Source organism: Trachemys scripta, chromosome 3 (assembly GCF_013100865.1).
Source record: "Trachemys scripta elegans isolate TJP31775 chromosome 3, CAS_Tse_1.0, whole genome shotgun sequence".
NCBI classification, from domain to species: domain Eukaryota; kingdom Metazoa; phylum Chordata; order Testudines; family Emydidae; genus Trachemys; species Trachemys scripta.
This window is the reverse complement of record NC_048300.1, coordinates 74,285,252-74,305,423: the sequence shown is the minus strand read 5'-3', so window position 1 is coordinate 74,305,423 and position 20,172 is coordinate 74,285,252. Positions and strand designations below refer to the sequence as shown.

General features: G+C 44.3%; 1 protein-coding gene across 3 annotated transcripts in view; it reads right to left on the bottom strand.

The window, feature by feature from the left end:
- The window catches only part of ARID4B (AT-rich interaction domain 4B), a 154,278-nt gene that overhangs the window by 57,996 nt on the left and 76,110 nt on the right, over window positions 1-20,172 (bottom strand). For all 3 annotated transcript variants that reach the window (XM_034765068.1, XM_034765070.1, XM_034765069.1), the window contains exons 9-14: window positions 14,959-15,038; window positions 11,944-12,017; window positions 10,926-11,071; window positions 4,494-4,566; window positions 2,707-2,801; window positions 1,483-1,580 (exon numbers count right to left, since the gene is read on the bottom strand). In XM_034765068.1, the coding sequence (XP_034620959.1) occupies window positions 1,483-1,580; window positions 2,707-2,801; window positions 4,494-4,566; window positions 10,926-11,071; window positions 11,944-12,017; window positions 14,959-15,038 (566 nt within the window). The remainder of the gene's footprint in view (window positions 1-1,482; window positions 1,581-2,706; window positions 2,802-4,493; window positions 4,567-10,925; window positions 11,072-11,943; window positions 12,018-14,958; window positions 15,039-20,172) is intronic.

The window sequence follows — 20,172 nt, the reverse complement described above, 5'->3', positions numbered from 1 at the left end:
GAGACGCCTAATGGTCTCGGACACTATCCGTTGGTCCCGGGACATTTACACCGAGCACATCACCGGCCACCGCCAATACCAAGAGTGAGCCGGGGAGACCTCGTGCACCCACACACACCCCCTGCTGGACCCTATCCCCTGAGCCCTAAACCCACCAAACCTAGCTGAATCCCGCCACGTGAGGGTCACCCCATCCCCATTACCCAGCCCGCTTGCTTATACCCATGACTGTCCCTGCCTCCCGTATGGGTGGTGGACCCTCACCGTTGGACATTGCAGTGTGTATATACTATGTGTGCTGCCCAGCCCCAAAACACCAACATACCCCCATACTCTGTATGTTACCCCCAATGACCAATAGCTAACGCTTCAAATTTTCTGTATCGTTTATTTCTTTAAATATTTTCTAATAAAATTTAAATCTGCTGTTTGTTTTGTTGACATAATTGGCTTCCACCAGTATCTCACAATGCCTACTGTGACCGCTCTGTTCTCTGTTTTAATCTCTGCTGTCCTGCAGGCATACGCCCCCTCCCTTTCAAAGCTCCAGGAAGTATCTGACAGCTGGGTCTGCTGCTCTGCTCTGGGATTGGGAACTAACCATTAATGTGGAATGCTCCTGTTCTGCCCTGCACTAGGAATACCGCCTCTGGCAGGACTGCCATGCTGCTTTGACGTTCCTCAGCACAGAGAGCAAACAAAGCTTCTCAGGATGCTGCTCCCGGCAGCTGACGAGGCTTTGGGAGAACTCAGAGGGAATCACAGGAGGCTTTGGGAGAACTCAGAGAGAATCACAGAACCGTAGGCAGGCAGGCAGAGCAGACTGCTTTGGGAGAGACTGTTATGCCGAGCAGGCTGACGTGGAGGGGATGTCCCCCTCCCCCTGCCTCAGGATAGGTCGGTCAGCCTGCTGTCTCCCCCACCCCAGACACACCACTCTCCTTTCCCTCCTTCCCCCACACCAAACTTCAGTTGAAAAGCAACTGGCAATCTAGTAGGATGGAATTGAGAAACCTCATCATGTGATGCTGTACCTGCCCCATGAGGCATTGCAAACCTTTCCCAAAGCACCCTGCAGCCAGTTGCACAGTGGGATGGCCACCACAGTGCACTGCTCTCTGTGTCAATGCAAGAGCTGTTAGTGTGGATGTGCTCTGCTAACACAAGGAGCTAGTGTGGACATGCAACAGTGGTTTTAATTAAAATGCTTTAATTAAAGCGGCATAACTTTTGCTGACAAAACTTTGTAGTGTAGACAAAGCTGGAGTCCCGACTCAGTGCAGGGGATTGGACTAGATGTCCTATCAAGGTCCTTGCCAGTCCTACATTTCTGATTCTTAAAATTCCAAAATAATTAATAATATGCAATTGACAGTAACTATTTTTCATAAAAGAGGTGTTTCCATTGGAATCTATACATAACACGCCACAATGGTATCACTGTTCATATTTCATCCATTTTACATGTGCTGTATCACTTACTTTTTGTAAGCACATTTAACATTATATCCTGCAGCTGAGTTCAACACAGGTATTCCAAGATCTTGATACACCTGCTTCCATACTGCTCCACTTTCAATCTGTTACACACAGCAAAATACAAATGTGCACATTAATCTAGTACAAAACATAAGACTAATTTAAGTCTATTATCTTCGCAACAATAGATGAATGCTAACAATTTTTTTAAAAAAATTTCAGATCCACAAAAGAATGTATTCAACAAAAAAATCACTGTTCTGCTGCACAGAATTATCGTCAGTTTAGAACTTCTGTCGTTTTGCATTTCAGTCAGCCACGGTCTCAAACTGCAGGAGTCAGCCAAGTGGGTTATAACAAAAACTTACTTTGATAGTAACCTTATTTACCAAAGCTGGAGTTTTAATTTAAAATAAAGAAGGCAGTTCAAACGTTTGTGGCAATTTTTAACGTCCTGAATGGTGCAATACCCAGGTTCCCCAGAAACTGCCTCTATCAGCTCTTCCACTGCCTTTTATACTCTTAATGTGCTCAAGTTTTGTAACCTGTTTAGTATGCTCAGTACCAACAGCCCTCAAAAGTACTGTAACATATCTTGTTCTCTAAGTATGTGACCCTTAGCATCAGAAAGATGACACTGCATTTTACTGTATGAATATACATGACCAATCCATAAGTTAATTTTATAGGAAGACATCAAAAGTAGGAATAGAGTCTACTTCCCCAGGAATTCCAAGTAAGTGATCCAATTGCTGCTTCAAGATCAGTTCAGCTAATTCCAGCCAGCACAGTCTTCTATATATGATCCACAGTGGGGAGGAGTTAAGGATGCCATAGAAACCTTAACTCAGATTGCTTGCATTTGAGGTCTCGTGCAGCGATTTAGAAGTCTCTACTATTTGCTCAGTGTCTAAAACAAAGGTTCTGAGATAGGTATTCACTGAATCCTCAGAGAAAAAGGAAGTACTCTGACTGACTACATTATTATATAGCAATAGTTAGATCTACTGCATGTATCACAAAGAAATTAATTATGTAATCTGTTTGTTTGAATGTTTGTTTTTTTAATAATGCTGCTGGGTGTATTATGTTGCAGGATTAATTTTTCAGATTCCTAGAGTTTTTGTATGAGAGTCTTATTTACTATGACTTAAATCTAATCTTTTATATTTTTTTCCTCAGACTTTATGCGTCTGAAATACTTTCCATCTTAACTTTAATACTTACATTATCAAATCCTCCAAGCTTGTGTACAAGTCTGAATAATTTAAAGAGATTCAAATTTCTGTATCCAAGTACAGGTCGTTTATTAATAGGAGTCCCTGTGGAAGAATACAATTATTAAAATATTTTGAAATGTGTCCTTTTACTGAGCACAAGACCAGAAATTTATACCTAAATTATTTCACGTTACTAAATATATTACAGCAAGCTCTTTGATTCTGACCATATCATGTTAATAGTACAGTCTTTATTTATTTTTCTATTTATACAGTAAGTCTGGCCCTACCAAATTCACGGCCCATTTTGGTCAATTTCACGGTCATAGGATTTTAAAAATCACAAATTTAATGATTTCAGCTATTTAAATCTGAAATTTCATGGTATTGTAATTGTAGGGGTCCTGACCCAAAAAGGAGTTGGGGGGGGTTGCAAGGTTATTGTAGGGGGGTTGCAGTACTGCTACTCTTACTTCTGCATTGCTGCTGGCAGCGACTCTGCCTTCAGAGGTGGTCAGCTGGAGAGTGGCAGCTGCAGGCCAGGAGTCCAGCTCTGAATGCAAAGCCGCCACCAGCAGCAGCATAGAAGTAAGGATGGCATGGTATGGTATTGCCACTCTTACTTTTGCGCTGCTCCCCTCAGAGCTGGGCTCTCAGTCAGCGTCCGCCACTGTCCGGCTGCCCAGCTCTGAAGGCAGCAGCGCAAAAGTAAGAGTGGCAATACCATACCATGCCATCCATATTTCTGTGCTGCTGCTGGTGGCGGCTCTGCATTCAGAGGTGGGCTTCCGGCCTGCAGCCGGTGCTCTCTTGTCACCCAGCTCTGAAGTCAGCGCAGAAGTAAGGGTGGCAATACCGTAACCCCCCTAAAATAACCTTGTGACCCCCCCTGCAACTCCCTTTTGGTTCAGGATCCCCAATTTGAGAAACACTGGTCTGCCCCCCCGTGAAATATGTATAGTATAGAGTAAAAGCACACAAAAGACCAGATTTCCTAGGGGGAGACCAGATTTCACAGTCCGTGACACATTTTTTATGGCCGTGAATTTGATAGGCCCTTAACAATAAGATAATAAAAACCATAATCAAACTATACAGCTTTAATTAAAAGCTCACTTTTATCTCAATCCACTAAAGATATCACAATTCATGTGTGTGTGTGTGTGTGTGTGTGTGTGTGTGTGTTTGTGTGTGTGTGTAGGTGAAACAGAGGCCTCTGAACGCAAGTCTTACCACACAATTAAGAGAGAAACTATTTGATTTCTGAAAGCATATTTATTTGTAATCTCTCCCTATATATCTGTTAAGGATTTGACATATTAAAGGGATATGTTTTTAAAGGCATTTCAGTTTCCCTTATCAACACCACAAACATTCAGGTGGTATTACAAGACACGAGCTAAAACCAGAATGAATTGAACCATCCAAATGATATTTGTCGTTCTAAAATAGATTTATTGAGGCATCTTATTAAAATTATGAAATGGAATGTATGCAGTAATAAAATTAAGAACAAAACTAGGTATTAAATGTACAGCTATATACAACACAGGGATATAGTGTATGATATACAGGGAGCATATCCACTTATTTTTCAAAGCAGGGATATGTCTGCATTTTAGCACTCATGAATGCTGAGAAGACAAAGAGGGTCAAGTGACAGACTACAATCTCCCAGATCACAGCAAGAGATGGATATGGCCACACTGGTTCCCAAAAATGAATTGCAAAGCAATAGTGGGTCATAGCTCAAAGCTTCAATATACATTACATAATTGAAGATAAAACACCCACCTCTGTCTTCCATAAATTTGTATAACTGTTGTAGAAAATTCTCCCTTTCCTCTGGAAAAGGCTCTATTTCTTCCTAATATAAGTAATACAAGAAAATAAAATTTATCACTTGTCTTGTTAAGCACTTCTAACTACCAGACATTAATTTGGAAAACTATTGTAGCAAATTAAGTTTACATTAAAAAGTTTGATTTACTGTAGAATTTAATGACACTGACGGCATGCTATACAGAGGGCATATGGTCTCTGAATGTTAAGCGATTTGGAAACAGGAAAGGTTATTTCCAGCTAATAAAAATTGTAAAAAATATATGGTTTGGTCTTTAGGGGTTTTCAATAGATTATCATCAAAATGTCATAAGAATTCTTATAAATCAACACAAGCTCTCAATTGTGTTAAATTAGGCAGAAAACAGAGTCTGGTAGACACCAGTATTGCTCCTCAAAAGATTACACACAATTTTGAGATTCATTTGTCCTATAATTAGATGTGGTTATTCTTAATGCCTGGATGGATTAAGTCAATTTCAAAGATGAAACGGAAGATAAAATTGTGCCTGTACTTTTTTCTTCAGCGGTTCCACAAGCCACTAGTAACATGCTGAGGTTAATGACATTGCATGCACATTGCCAGAGGAGTAGAGTACATGGTATACACTGAATTAATTTGAAACAAACAAATCCAGAATAGGTACATCAAAAATATTTGTGGCTATTAAACTTATGACAGTAATAAACCTCTACACTAGATTAACCATCAACGGAGATCAATGGCAAGACACTGTGGCTCAGTCCAACAGCTCCTCCCAAGCTGGTTAGGAAATCCCCAGAAATACCATGTGCCTCAACTGATATTAATTAATATCTCCCATATGACTATCATCTTATTTCTAGTGTAATCATAACTTCTAGGAATTTTAATCACGAAGTTTAAGATATTTCAAAGAGGCATGCAGAGTAGGAGTTAGTTTCAATTCTTTGTATTCCTTTTAATTCTGACCCATAGCAGACTTTCTGTGAGTATAACTGATGTATCATTTCTGTAAATAAAGAAAAATTACTTTGTTGCTATATCACCTTCATCTTTCCCATTCTACTTCTTACCCTAAGGATTATGACTTCACCAATCCAGAAGCAAGGAGACAAAAGTATTATTCATGAAGACGTGTGTAGACGCACCAGACCTCAGCTGAGAAACTTACAAAATTTGAATACAATTACTAAGAATATGATATAAATAAAAAAGATAACTTCTCACTTAATAGCCTCAACAGGTGGAGGAATGAACGTAGGACTGGCAAAGGCTACAATTAACAGAATTACCAGTAAGAAGTTTTCTCTTGTTGTACATGTCCTCCCCCTCATCATACACTAATTGGATACACAGTAGAAGTCAAGAGAAAAACATACTTCTAACGTGTTGGCATATTCTCCATTTAACATTAATAACAAAAACTTGCGTAAAAGAGGGCCATATAGTAATTTAGCAGATCTGTGGGTGAAGGATCAGCCCAAGTTGCTGACAGCAGCCTAAAGATTAAGAATTTTTAGTATAAAGTGAGGGAAAAGAAATTCCCATACCAAACTACTAATATGATCACTGACATAGCTAGAGATCCTTCTTGACATCAAGATGAAATAAGGGAGGTTGTGCTGGGTCTGACTGAAATAAATACCTTCTCTTGCATGTGAAAAGAAGGAACAAAATAACAACCAGGGATATTTTGCAAAATGAGAAGTAGGACTGTATTCTGTCTAGACCAAAAATCTCAGATATTGTGGAAATTCAGGAGATTTCCTTCCCTGAAGTAATCTGGGTCAGAAGAGAAGGAAAAAAGTTAGATTTGGCAAATGGCTCACAACCAAGAAAATGCTTGTCACGAGAGGGTGACCACATAGAACCATAAGAGGTCAGGGAGGAAAGCACTGACCAGATGTTCCCAGGAAACCTACAGTTTCAAGAAGTATCACGTATCCAATTTCCTTCAAGTGCTAAGAGAGCCAAAAACCAGAGGTGCTGTAGATACTGAGCAGAGTGCTGCGGGTTCTGCTGCCATCACTTGTGGACCCTATGGGTATCTTACACTGCAATTTGACACTGCCAGCTGACTCAGGCTTGTGGGGCTTGGGCTAGAGGGCTGTTTAAAATTGCAGTGTAGACATTTGAGTTTGGGCTTCCGCCCGAGCTCTGGAATCTTCCCACTTCATGGGGTCTTAGAGCCCAGGCTCCAACCTCAGCCTGAACATCTACGCCACAATTAAACAGCTCCTTAGTCTGAGCCCCATGAGCTCAAGTCAGTTCGCACGGGCCAGCTCTGGGTGTTTAACTGAAGTGTAGACATACCCTAAGATACTATTCCTAAAGCACAGAGCAGATACTTGTTACACCAGGTACCAAAACTGCAAGTAGGTATCCCTTGTTGTAATTAAATTCCCTGCTAGATTCTATGACAATGTGCCAATGGGACAGAATTAAGGTTTCATATGCCAAGATCTACAGAAGAGTGTTTGTATATCCTCAGAGTGTACAGACCCAGTGGATTTCGCAGTGGGACTGAAGTGAGACACTTTAGCAAGGTGATCCCTGCTATTCTGAGAATCTCATGAAGAACCAAACTGTCTGTAGTTTGATGCCAAGGCATCCTGGGAGATTGTTAGATGCCGACTTATAACCTTCAATATTCTGCCATCGCAGCCTATTGCTACTTTAGATAATCTCACCGGTGTTCATTCTGGGAATATCAGTGTACCTGTCAGCATTATGAAGGTTAAAGGAGTCAGCAAAGTAGCTTGTTTCTAACTTGAGGACGCAAGCGGCTCACTGCTAACCCTCATACTGTATAAATTTTATTATAACTCAAAGTGGACCCAGGTCCACACCTCCATATTTGGCTGAAGCTAGACCTAGTTCTCCTATTCCCATCATACTAGTAAAGGAGAAGAGACTGGGAGGCAGAGCTCCATTTGGAGGGGGACATTGGACAGAAAGCAGCCTTAAAAAAAAAAAAAAAAAAAGAGCAGGAAAGAATCTAATCTCTCAGATTTCTATGGCACCTATCACTATGGTATCTAAGTGTGAAATGAAGATGATGGAAATAAAAGAACTGTTCCGACCCATGACTTGAACTGCACAGCTAGAGAGGCCATGTGAGTAGTAAAAAGGGAACCAATGAAATTCTTCATGGCCCGGGATGAGCTAGAGCAATCTGGAGGGGAACGATTGTCTAGTTCCAAGAGTTCTCTCTCATATATTTTGTCTGAGGAGAAAGGCCTCCCATGCAGGGAACTCACAGAGCATAACAACTGAAATGGAAAGAGGAGACAGGAGAAAAACAGGGCAGGATCATATTGCTGCCACTCAAAAAAAGAAAGTGAAGCTCTAGCCATTACTTTGTAAACCTCCAGCCCAGTGGATGCCGGAGACACTAGAGAATCAATTTCAGAACTACCACAGCAAATCCGATTAGATTTGAAGGTGTCAAGAGACAGGCTTGTTCACCAAGGCATTTAGAGAGCTTGCCTGGGGAAGGAACAGCAGCTACACCAAAGAAGGCAAGGCTCACAAAAGGAGCTGTAGCTACCTCCCAAAGGCAAAGGCTCTAAAGGCCAAGCCCTTAAAAACAGAAGTACTTAAGAGCTCAGATTCTCCTCACCCATGGCCTCCCAAGTGGCCCTTCCAGGAGAAGTGAGCATCACACTTTCTGCTAGCATGAGTAGGTAAGAACAGAGACAGATATTCTTGCAGTTGGCAAACCCTGAAAGGACCATATGAGGACTAAGTGAGCCTGAGAGGTGGCAGAATTCCAACCTCACACACTTGCAGCCTCCTGAAAAGCCCCAACCAGGGAAGATGGGTTGAGACACAGAGTACAGTAGTCGTTTAGGATCCAGACAGTTCAACCTCGTGTCTACAGCTCCACCCAGGGATGGGAGAATTAGGCTGCTGCATTGCAGTCATCATTTCAAGGATGAATAACTGAGTCAAGAGAAACAGCTCCCAGTCCCTGGCTAAAGGAGGGGTGCTCTGGACAGAGCCAGAATCTAAGCACCAAGAGAAACTACAGAGGAAATAAAGGAATCAGACCCCCTCCACACACACAGCCTCATAGCCAGCTGTAAAGCCGAGTTCTTTCCTCTGACTTTCATCTTTTCTCTTGTCTTCTTTATTTCTGGACTGGAGACTGGGGGGAAAAATAACAGTTAATTAGAAGACAGGCACAGGACTGCACTCCATAGTTCCAAAACAAAGGAGAAAAGACAGAGGTGGAAAAGGAGTGGGTGGGCTAGCGCCTTGCCTGAAAGTTCTTCCGCTTCTTTTTGTCAGGGTAGGCAGAGAGATAACGTCTAGTGAACCAATTCTATCACAGGAGAGGAAAGAGGAGAGATACAACAACTTAGATATTTTTTGTAATTGTTTGAAAGATTAAAAAAGTATTAGGACAAATTCATCCCTCACGTTTCACCACCACAAACTAGTGGAACCCAGGCTTGGGGCAGTTGATAGCAGAAAGTCAGGTAAGAACATAAGAATGGCCATACTGGAGTCAGACCAAAGGTCCATCTAGCCCAGTATCCTGTTTTCCGAAACTGGCCAATGTGAGGTGCCCCAGAGGGAATGAACAGAACAGGTAATCATCAAGTGATCCATCCCGTCACCCATTCCTAGCTTCTGGCAAACAGAGGCTAAGGACACCATCCCTGCCCATGTTGGCTAATAGCCATTGATGGACCTATCCTCATGAATTCATCTAGTTCTTTTTTGAACCCTGTTATAGTCTTGGCCTCCACAACATCTTCTGGCAAGGAGTTCCACAGGTTGTCTTTCCGTTGCGTGAAAAAATACATCCTTTTGTTTGTTTTAAACCTGCTGCCTATTAATTTCATTTGGTGACCCCTAGGTCTTGTGTTATGAGAAGGAGTAAATAACACTTCCTTATTTACTTTTTCCACACCAGTCATAATTTTATAGACTTCTTTTATATCCCTCCCAGTTATCTCTTTTCCAAGCTGAAAAGTCCCAGTCTTATTAATCGCTCCTCATATGAAAGCCGTTCCCCTAATAATTTTTGTTGCAATAAATATAGTTACAATAAATATATATATTTTAACCACAGCTAGGAGACATTCAGTCTCTACAATTAGCTTGCAGGCATGCTGTGGTCAGGAATGTATATTAGTCAGGGGTATGTTCTGTTCTTTTTTCAAGTAACAGTAAGATACATTTGGCAGCACGTCTCTCATTCCCATCTCACCCTTGCACCATCCTGCCCTATCCCAACAACATAGCTTTTGGTCCTTACATACTGCTGCTTCAGGTGCAGTGAGAGCTATATCTTAATCTAGGCTTGATCTTTGGATTTGGTCTTTCACCTATCCAGGGCCAGTGCAAGGATATTTTGCGCCCTAGGCGAAACTTCCACCTTGCGCCCCCCCTCCTTCTCGCCTCCCCCCGGAGCATCGCTTATTATAAACTTTCAAAAATGAATACTGCACAATGTGGCATTGTTCATTAGAATTAATACAAGGCGGTCAGAAGAGATGATCACAATGATCTCTTCTGGTCCGGGGAAACCTATGAGCCAGGAGGAGGCTGAGAATACCCCCAGCTAACAAGGTCTCTAAACGTTCCCAGGCTCTGAGTACTTCGCCCTCCGGGGGGGGACTCTGGGGCAAGGAGGGCAGAGCCGGTCTCTCCCAGGGAGCAGGTGAGAATCTCCCTGGGGATCAGGGCCGGCTCTGTGCATTGGCACATGCCACCGGGGTGTGTGTGTGTGTGTGTGTGTCAGTATTTGGAAGCGGCACCTGCGCCAGCCCTTTCCCCTCCGTCGCGCTGCGGGGTTTAGTTTCACTTTCCCTCATCCCAGGAAGTGGCTGTGCCCGGCCCCAGGCATGGCGCATTGGAGGGCAAAGCTCACCTGAGCTCAGGACCGTGTCCCGCCTCCCCCAACGGCTCCGTCCCTTGGCCGCGCTGGTCGCTGCGCCTGGCCGCTGTCTCCTCCTTGCTCCGCCGCAGGCTCCCACTGACCGCCCTGCGCGGCGCCCCTCACTGCAGGGGTGGGTTTGTTATGGAGGCCTCGCTCCCTGCTCTGCCCCGCTCAGCTGACTCCCGTGACGCCGGACACCACTTTTTTGCGCCCCCAAATCTTGGCGCCCTAAGCAGCCGCCTAGTTCGCCTAGTGATTACACTGGCCCTGCACCTATCTTTAACTCCTATTGATTCAGTCCTTTGTGTGTGAGAAGAGGTAGCTTTCTGAGTCCATTCACAGTTGTTAATTTTGTTTCCACAGGGAGGTTTAACAAATAAGAATTTGATCTGAGAAAGGCATGTGTGTTAAAGATACAAGGAGCATGAAAATCTGTGCTGATGAGTTCTAAGCAGAGTGCCAATATACAGCTGATGAGAATAGACACAGTTTGCAATGTTATACTTGCCTCTTCTTCACTGCTGTTATCTTCCTTTTCTTTTTCATCTTCTTCCTCTTCTTCAGCTTCACTGCTGGAGCTCTCCTCTTTCAACTCAGTCTTCCAGTTACTGGGAACAGTTCTGCTTTTACGGAATTCAAGGGCTTGGTCAAAGGCTGCAAGAAGACCAGCATTTATTAGCATTAGAAGAAGGATCAATTTGCTCAAAAACAAAAAACAAAACAAAACAAAACAAAAAGCTTAGGGGAAGGGTGAGAATCCATCCCCAAATCATAGGACTTTAGCAGTGTTGTTCCATAGCCACTCCTTATCTGCATCCTTATGCAGAGGTGCTCAGCTATGCATACCCATTAGTCTCTGCATCAGGAACTCCAAGCTATTTGCAGTTATTATTTATGCTGAAGTGATGCCTAAAGGCACCAACCCACTGTGCTAGGCCATGTACAAACACATAATTAAGAGGCATCCCTGTCCTAAAGAATTTAGGGTTCAAATTAATGACAAGACACAACTGGTGAATAAATAGAAGGATAGGAATGGGGAATAAAGAGGATTGAGGTAACAATAATATAAGCATTTATTTTGCAAAGATTAGTTGAGCACACCAGGTAGCTTGCCAAAGAGCCCACTACTCCAGCATGCAGAAGGTATGGAGGCAACCCTTTCAAGGCTATCATGTGTGCACTATGATGCAAACAACTTTATGAAGGCCCAACACAGGGGACTGGATTTCAGGCAAAATCCATGAAGTTGGTTTCCACTACATTACTACTCCTTTTGTTTGTTGTTCCAGCATTTCTAATCAATGCATTATAGTTTTAATGCTTTTAAAGATTGTGCTTGATGACTTATTGAAATTTTTCATTTTTAAACGTCTGTAGACAACATCACAGGGAAGCCATATTTCTGTAATTTTAAAGAATGCAAAAACATGCTTTTTTATATATTTGGTGGGATATATACCACTAGCTAATTGTAATTAAACAAGAAAAAAATTGCTCTTTTTGTATTTAAAGGTAATTCTTACCTTGTTTTAACAAAGCATCAGGCTTTGGTGAAGTTTCACTAATTTCTCGAACATCTTTTCTTGGTACAGAAGCACTAGAGAATTTAAAAGAGTGTTGACAAGGCAACAATTATTTGAAGTATACTTTTTAAAAATCACATATTTTTAAAAGCCAGCATTTCTCAAACTGGGGATCCTGACCCAAAGGCGGTCGCAAGGCTATTGTAGCGGGGTTGTGAGATCAAGAGTTACCATATGTCAGATTTTCCTGGACATGACCTCTTTTTTGGTCCTCCGATCTCTGTCCAGGCGGATTTTTGAAATACAAACAAACGTCAGTGATTTTTCCTGACTCATCCTTTTTCCTTGCCTTCAGAGCTGGGTGGTCAGACAGCAGTGGCTGCTGCCCGAGCACCTACCTCTGAAGACAGTGCCATCACTCTGCAGCAGCGCAGAAGTAAGGGTGGAATGGTATTGCCACACTTACTTCTGCGCTGCTGCTGGTGGCACTGTCTTCAGAGGTGGGCAGCTGGAGAGCTGCAGCTACTAGCTGGCTGCTCAGCTCTGAAGGCACAGATGCTGTCAGCAGCCACACAGAAGTAAGGGTGGCATGGTACGGTTACTTAGCTCTGTAGGGATGTGCACTGATGCCACGAAAGCTATGTCCGGTAACAAAGTGGTGGGTGGGCGGGTCATCACAGCTTGAAATATTTTCAAGGGGGGGGCAGAAAAAAAAAGTTGGATAGTCCCTGTTATAAAGGGATAATATCAAACAATACATAGAGCAATTAAATGTGTAGAAAAAGCATATGAAATGTATCTGGACAATGGCATCAATAAATCACCAGTTATCATGCAAGTTTATTTCAATATGACAATACCTTCTTCAGCAAGTTAAATATTGCTGACATTTAATTAAAATATACCCTTTTCCACTATTACAGTTTTGTACAGTATTAAAAAAATTGAGCTGAAAAAATCCAACTGCCTTAAAAATTTGGGTGGACTATGAGTAGGGCTCCATGTCTGTCATGGAGGTTGCAGAAGTCATGGATTCTGTGACTACAGGAATCTGTGACCTCCGTGATTTCTGCAGCAGCCAGTGTGGCTGACCCCAGGGCTGCCCAAGCAGATGGCTCTGCAGCCAGGCGCTCAGGTGGCCCCGCAGCCAGCCGCACCAGACACTGCTCGGGCAGCTGGTTCTAGGGACCGCCCGAGCAGTAGTCCCTGTGGCAGCCAGAGCAGCAGCTGCTCTGGCAGTGGTCCCCAGCAGCTGGTGCCGCTGTCCACCCCTCCATCCCCCCAAGGTTTGGTCAGAGGTATTTATAGTATAAGTCATGGAGGTCATGGGCCATAAATTTTTGTTTACTGCCCGTGACCTGTCCAAGACTTTTACTAAAAATACCCATGACTAAATCGTAGCCTTAATCATGAGCATCCATTCATTAGCACATTCAGGAAAGCATTCTCTTAATAGCTGGTGTCACAATAATCAATAGTAATATTTTGGGAGATTTCAGAAAAGGCATAATGTTAATTTAAAAAGTCACCAAAAACTTCACACCATTATTGATATAATTAACAAAAAATATTATCAGTGTGAAAAAGATTTCAGAATTATACAAACAGAAAATATTAGTAATAGGTATTGTAGTCATATCCAGAGATCCCAATCTGAACTGGGGTTCCTTGGTGCTAGGTGGATTCCTCTACTGACCTGCACAGGTCTGTGAATTACTTACTGTCAAGCAATTTGCTGAAATCATATTCTAGACCAGTGGTGCGCAAACTGTGGGGCATGGAGGAATGTTCAGGGGGAAAGGGGGCAACCAGCGATGCCAGGTGGCTCGTGCCAGGGCCCCCCAGATGGTGCGGGGAGGGAGCGCCACTTCCACCCACTGACACCTCAGCGGGCCACCCAGCCCAGAAGCAGTGCTGGCCCATTGTAGGCCTTAAGTAGATATATTTTCTGAAGTTGAAGCCTTGCCAGCTGGGGCTAAAGCTGATGCCCCGCTATGCAGACTGAGGTGAAGAGGTCACATAAAATCATGAAATCTGTGACCTCCATAACTGACTGGAGCCTTAAAATAATAAAAAGCATATAGGGGTCCCCCTTGAGCTGTTCGGGACCCTAAGTAATTGCTTACTCTGCGTATGCCTAACACCGGCACTAGCCTTGGCCATGCAGTAATGAACGTGGGGCTTCAGACAGATTCCGTAAATGGTAAAGGAAGGTGTGACTGGAAAAGTTTGTGCACCACTGTTCTAAAGTTAAGAAGGAAACTAAAACTAAACTATAATGAAACTGTTCTATATTTCAACATCCTTTCTGCAAAATGCAAAGGAGTTCTGCCACACTTAATCAAGTGGCATAAATTAGCTCAGAGGGGACCCACCGTTTTTGAATAAAAAATGGAATCTGTCATAAAAGAAAAAAATTATTCCATTGCTGTTGCCAAAGCCCCACCTTTCCTCACAAGCATTTAAGAGCACATATTTCCTTCATGAGCCAGCACTCATTTTCTATTTTTTATTTATACTCTTCTCTTCTGCTAATCAATATTAGAGAACTTTCTTAATCAGATGAAATGGTAATTCTGCCCTAGACTCCTATGATACTGGTAAACAAATCTTATTGACTTAATGAAGAAACAGGCTACTGAGAAATTCTCTTATTTCACTTCCTTTACAATATCTGTAGACCTATAAAATCTTCTCTGAGGCATGGCTATCTCTTCTAAACAAAACAGAAAGAATCTCAAGTTGTCCCACAAACTCCCACAGGAGTGCAGTCATTGCCTGCTATACCAAATATATAGTTTGGGATGATAATTATAAGGGTGGATTTATATTTCCTGTAGGTAATAAGTATAGAACTGTCATCAACATGGTTGATTTTCATATCTTTCTAAATCTTGAGTAAAGCTGCTGCAATAATTGATCGGCTAAAAGCAGTTTCTTTGCTACACCTCTTACTTCCTCACACACTTTAAACGATGCACATATTGAATTGGTAGCTTCTATGTTTCTACTCACAATTTACCATCCTTGAAAGAACGAACTAGAACATTGTCCTTTTTCACTGCAATATCATCACTACAATCTGGACAAACCACCTACAAAAAGATAAGAAAGAGGTAAACATTAAAAAAATATATATTGTTTTTATAACACTTTTAGAAAGTATTTAGAGCCTAACCAAGCAAGGTGTTTACCACCCTTAATTCCAATTAACTTCAGTGGGAGTTGAGGGTGCTGAGCAACTCTCAGGATTTCACCTTTAGGGGCCAACCTTGCAAATGTTCAGGAGAGGAAATCTGCTCCTCTATACAAGTGTTAGGGGCCTTTAGTGAGGAATAAACAGTTACTCACCTTCAGGTAACTGTTGTTCTTCACGATGTGTTGTTCACATCCATTCCAATCAGGTGCGCGTGCGCTGCATGCACAGTCGTCGGAAACTTTTCCCTTAGCAGCTCCTGTTGGTTCGGCTAGGGAGCCCCCTGGAGTGGTGCTTTCATGGCACTCAATATATGACCCTGCCAACCCAACCCCCCTTCAGTTCCTTCTTACTGGCTACTCTGACAGAGGGGAAGGAGGGTGGGTATTGGAATGGATGTGAATAACACATCTCGAAGAACAACAGTTACAAGAAGGTGAGTAACCATTTTTTCTTCTTCGAGTGCTTGTTCACATCGATTCCAGTCAGGTGATTCCCAAGCTCTCCCCTGGAGGTGGGGTTGGAGTTAAGGAACCTCTGATTGGAGAACTGCCCTGCCAAAAGCTGCATCCTCTCTGGCATGCTGTGTGATGGCATAGTGGGTAGTAATATGTGCACGGATGATCAGGTCACCGCTCTGGAGATCTCCTGGATGGGCACCTGGGCCAGGAAAGCAGTGGATGAGGCTTCAGCCCTCGTCGAGTGCGCTATAATAGGCGAAGCTGGAACCTTGGCGAGGGCGTGGCAAGTACGGATGCAGTCCATGGTCCATGATGAAATGCGCTGTGAGAAGACCGGAAGTCCTTTCATCCAGTCTGCCACCGCTATGAACAGTTGGTTCAATTTCCTGAAAGGTTTCATGCACTCAATGTAGAACGCTAGCACTCTCCGGACGTCTAGCAAATGAAGACTCTGCTCCTGCGCATTCACACGTGGCTTGGGATAGAAGACTGGTAGAAAAATGTCTTGTCCAATGTGGAATTGAGATACCACCTTGGACAGGAAGGCTGGGTGAGGCCTGAGCTGTACCTTGTCCTTATGGAAGACCGGGGGGGAGGGAGGAAGGGGGGTTCGGAGGTTAGTGCTTTTAACTCAGACACCCTTCTGGCTGAAGTGATAGCAACTAGGAACGCTACCTTCCATGAGAGATACAGAAGGGAGCATGTAGCCAGTGGTTCAAACGGGACTCCCATTAGTCTGGAGAGGACCAGACTGAGATCCCAAGCGGGTACAGGTGGTTGAAAATGTGGGTATAGCCTTTCCAAACCCTTTAGGAAACGGCCTATCATGGAGTTGGTGAATACAAAGCACCCTGACTCTCCAGGGTGAAACGCTGAGATGGCCGCAAGGTATACCCTGATAGATGATCCTGCCAACCCTTGCTGTTTCAGATGTAGTAGGTATTCCAGGATGAGTGGTATAAATGTATGAAGTGGAGGTGTGCGACACTGCTCACACCAGCACGAGAACCTTTTACACTTAGTTAGATAAGTGGCCCTGGTGGAATGTTTCCTGCTAGCAAGCAATATCTCCTTCACCGAATCCAAGCATTGGAGCTCTGTTAGGTTTACCCGTGAAGCTTCCAAGCTATGAGATGAAGGGATTGGAGGTCTGGGTGAAGGTGGTGAACATGGTCCTGTGTGATCAGATCTGGGTAAAGTGGTACTGCTATCGGGGTGTCCACCGACAATTCCAGAAGCATGGAGTACCAATGTTGTCGTGGCCACGCTGGGGCCAGCATGATCACATCTGCTCTGTTTCTGCGGATCTTGAGCAGCACCTTGTGGATGAGTGGGACCAGCAGGAAGGCATATGTGAGGTTGTTCCCCCAAGGTAGCAGGAATGTGTCTGAGATGGAGCCCGGACTGTGTTTCTGGAAGGAGCACAACATTGGACACTTCCTGTTGCTCCTGGTGGTGAATAGGTCTACCTGGGAAAGCCCCAACTTTGGAAGATGGAATGTAAGACATCCAGATGGACTGACCACTCGTGGTTGAGAAACAACCTACTGAGATGGTCTATAATCTCGTTTTCCAGGCCTGGGCGATAGGACACCTCCAGGTGAATAGAGTGGGCTATACAGAAATCCCAAAGCTGAAGAGCTTCCTGACAGAGAGGGGAGGAACGGGCTCCGCCCTGTTTGTTTATGTAAAACATGGCGGTGGTATTGTCGGTCAACACCACCATGCACTGACCTTGAAATCTGTCCTTGAAGGTCTGGCAGGCTAGTCTCACCGCTCTGAGATCCTTTATATTGACGTGGAGCGGGATCTCGGACTGCGACCACCTGCCCTGCATCTGTAGATCTCGGTGGGCCCCCCAACCCAGATCTGATGCATCTGTTATCAAGGTCACGGATGGCTGAGGAGCGCTGAATGGGTCTCCCTTGCATATCATGTGAGGGTCCAGCCACCAGCATAGGGTGTCTAGGACTCGTCCCAGCACTGTTACTACCGAGTCCAAACTGTGTTGGCCTGGGTGATAAATTGAGGCGAACCAAGCTGGAGTGGCCTGAGTCTCAGTCTGGCATGTCTGACCACAAAGATGCATGCTGCCATGTGTCCAAGGAGACTCAGGCATACCCTTGCAGTCGTGGTGGGGTATCGCTGGAGAGTCTGAATGATTTCTGTTAGTGCTTGGAATCTGGACCCCGTCAGTATCGCTCTCACCTGAACCAAGTCTAGTACCGTCCCAATGAATTCTATTCTTTGGGTCGGTGACAACGTCGATGTGTCCACGTTGAGGAGGAGACCCAGTCTCTGGAAGGTATTTGTGACTAACCGGACTTGGGTTCCACCTGCTCCCTCGAACACCCCCATAGCAGCCAGTCGTCGAGGTAGGGATATACTTGTACCTGCCTCTTGCGGAGAAAGGTAGCGACCACTGACATGCACCTGGGGGGCCATCGATAAACCGAATGGGAGTACCGTGAACTGGTAGTGTTTGTGATTGACCACAAACCTCAGGAAATGTCTGTGGGCTAGACGAATGGCTATGTGGAAGTATGCATCTTTCATGTCGAGAGCAGCATACCAGTCCCCCCGATCCAGGGAGGGAATGATTGAGCTCAGGGAGACCATGTGGAACTTCAACTTTACCATATACTGGTTGAGTCCTCACAGGTCTAAGATGGGCCTGAGACCCCCGCTTTGCTTTGGGGATTAGGAAGTAATGGGAGTAGAACCCCTTGCCCTTTAGCTCCAGAGTAACTTCTTCCACTTCCCCTAAGGCGAGGAGCAATGCACTTCCTGGACAAGGAGTTGATCATGAGAAGGGTCCCTGAAGAGAGACGGGGAAGGGGGGTGGGAGGGATGGGAGGAGCAGAATTGGAGAAAATATCACTCCGTGAAGGACCCAACGGTCCGATGTTATAAGGGACCACGCACGGTAGAAGTGGGATAGAAGGTTCAGAAAGCAGGGGGAAGGATCCGGTATGGAGTCTGGCACGCTGTCCTCAGGCACCCCATTAAAATCCTTGTTTGGATCCTGACTACGGCTTAGTTGGACCCTGGTCCTGGCATGACGACTGGTTAAGAGGCCTATACCTATTGTTCCTACCTCTACGGCGGTAAGGGTCCTGCCTTGGGTGGGGTTGATATTGCCTCTGCTGTTGCTGGGGTTGAGACTTGAAAGGTTTTCTCTGATTAGCAGGCATATGCATCCCCGGAGATTTCATTGTTGCCCTTGAATCTTTGAGGCTATGGAGCCTCAGGTCTATCTGGTCTGAAAACAGCCCTGCACCCTCAAAGGGAAGGTCCTGCAGGGTCTGTTGGACCTCTGGGGGAAGACCTGAAGCCTGGAGCCAGGAGATTCTCCTCCTGACCATCCCCGAGGAGATGGTTCATGCCTCTGACTCAGCCGCATCAAGGGAGGCTGAAGGGATGTCCTGGCCACTGCCTTCCCCTCCTCGACCAGAGCTGAGAACTCCACTCTTGACTCTGCAGGGAGCATTTCTTTGTACTTGGACGTAGTGTCCCAAGAGTTAAAGAAGGTGCCACTCCAGGGGGCTCCTTAGCAGACCTGATGGGAGCTGCTAAGGGAAAAGTTTCCAATGATCGTGCACATGGCGCGCGCACACCTGATTGGAATCGACATGAACAAGCCCTCGAAGAAGAATCTTTATTACGCAGACTGAATTTTTTAAAAATAAACTATAAAAAATGTGCCAAGCAAAGGCACTGGCACCCACAACCAACGTTTAAAAATAAACTCAGCAACAGTATAAATATAATAGAAATTAATCAACACCCTGAGTTCTACAACACCACAACCAGCCTTACCCAACTTTCATATGCAAGGGGGGGGCCTTGCCGAATGCCATGATTGCCAAATGCCATGAAGGCTTTTGACTCTGGATGTTATGAACCTGAGGAGAAAGGGATTCCAAACATCTGTGGACCTAAAGAGAGTGCCCTGCCAGCCACCCTCACCTCTTATAGTAATGGAGCTTCAGTGCAGGCAACTCCACTGACTGCACTTGTCCCAGGGCCTCACTGGGATAGAAACAATTTCTTAGATAGGTAGTTCTTATGCAACGTAGGACATTATAGACCAAATCAACATCTACAATCCATTTGGAAACCAACAGATAGCTGGTGCATTTTGTAGAGCATAGGTTATATGTGCTCACAAAGAGAAATACTGTTTAATAAGCAGGACATCAAATTCTGCACCAGCTGCAGTTTCTGAATAGATTAAGTTGTAGCTCCATGTAGTAGTCTTATTACATTACAGTAGTCTTATCTCAAGGCGACAAAAGCATGGATGACTGTTGCTAGGCCCAAGAAACAGATGCAATTTCCTAATCATCTGCAAATTGAAAAAGGCCATCTTGGCTGTAGCTGTTACCGGATCTTCTAATAGCAGCCAGGAGCTAACCAAAGGCAGTGCACATCCTCAAAGGAGAAGAAACAGCACCCACACACTATCGCCTCAGGTGACTTACTTCAACCTATACCACTTCAGTCTTTTCTGGATCAAATCTCAGCCAACTAGCCATCCTCTATGCTCAATCTCCAGACAATAAGTAATGC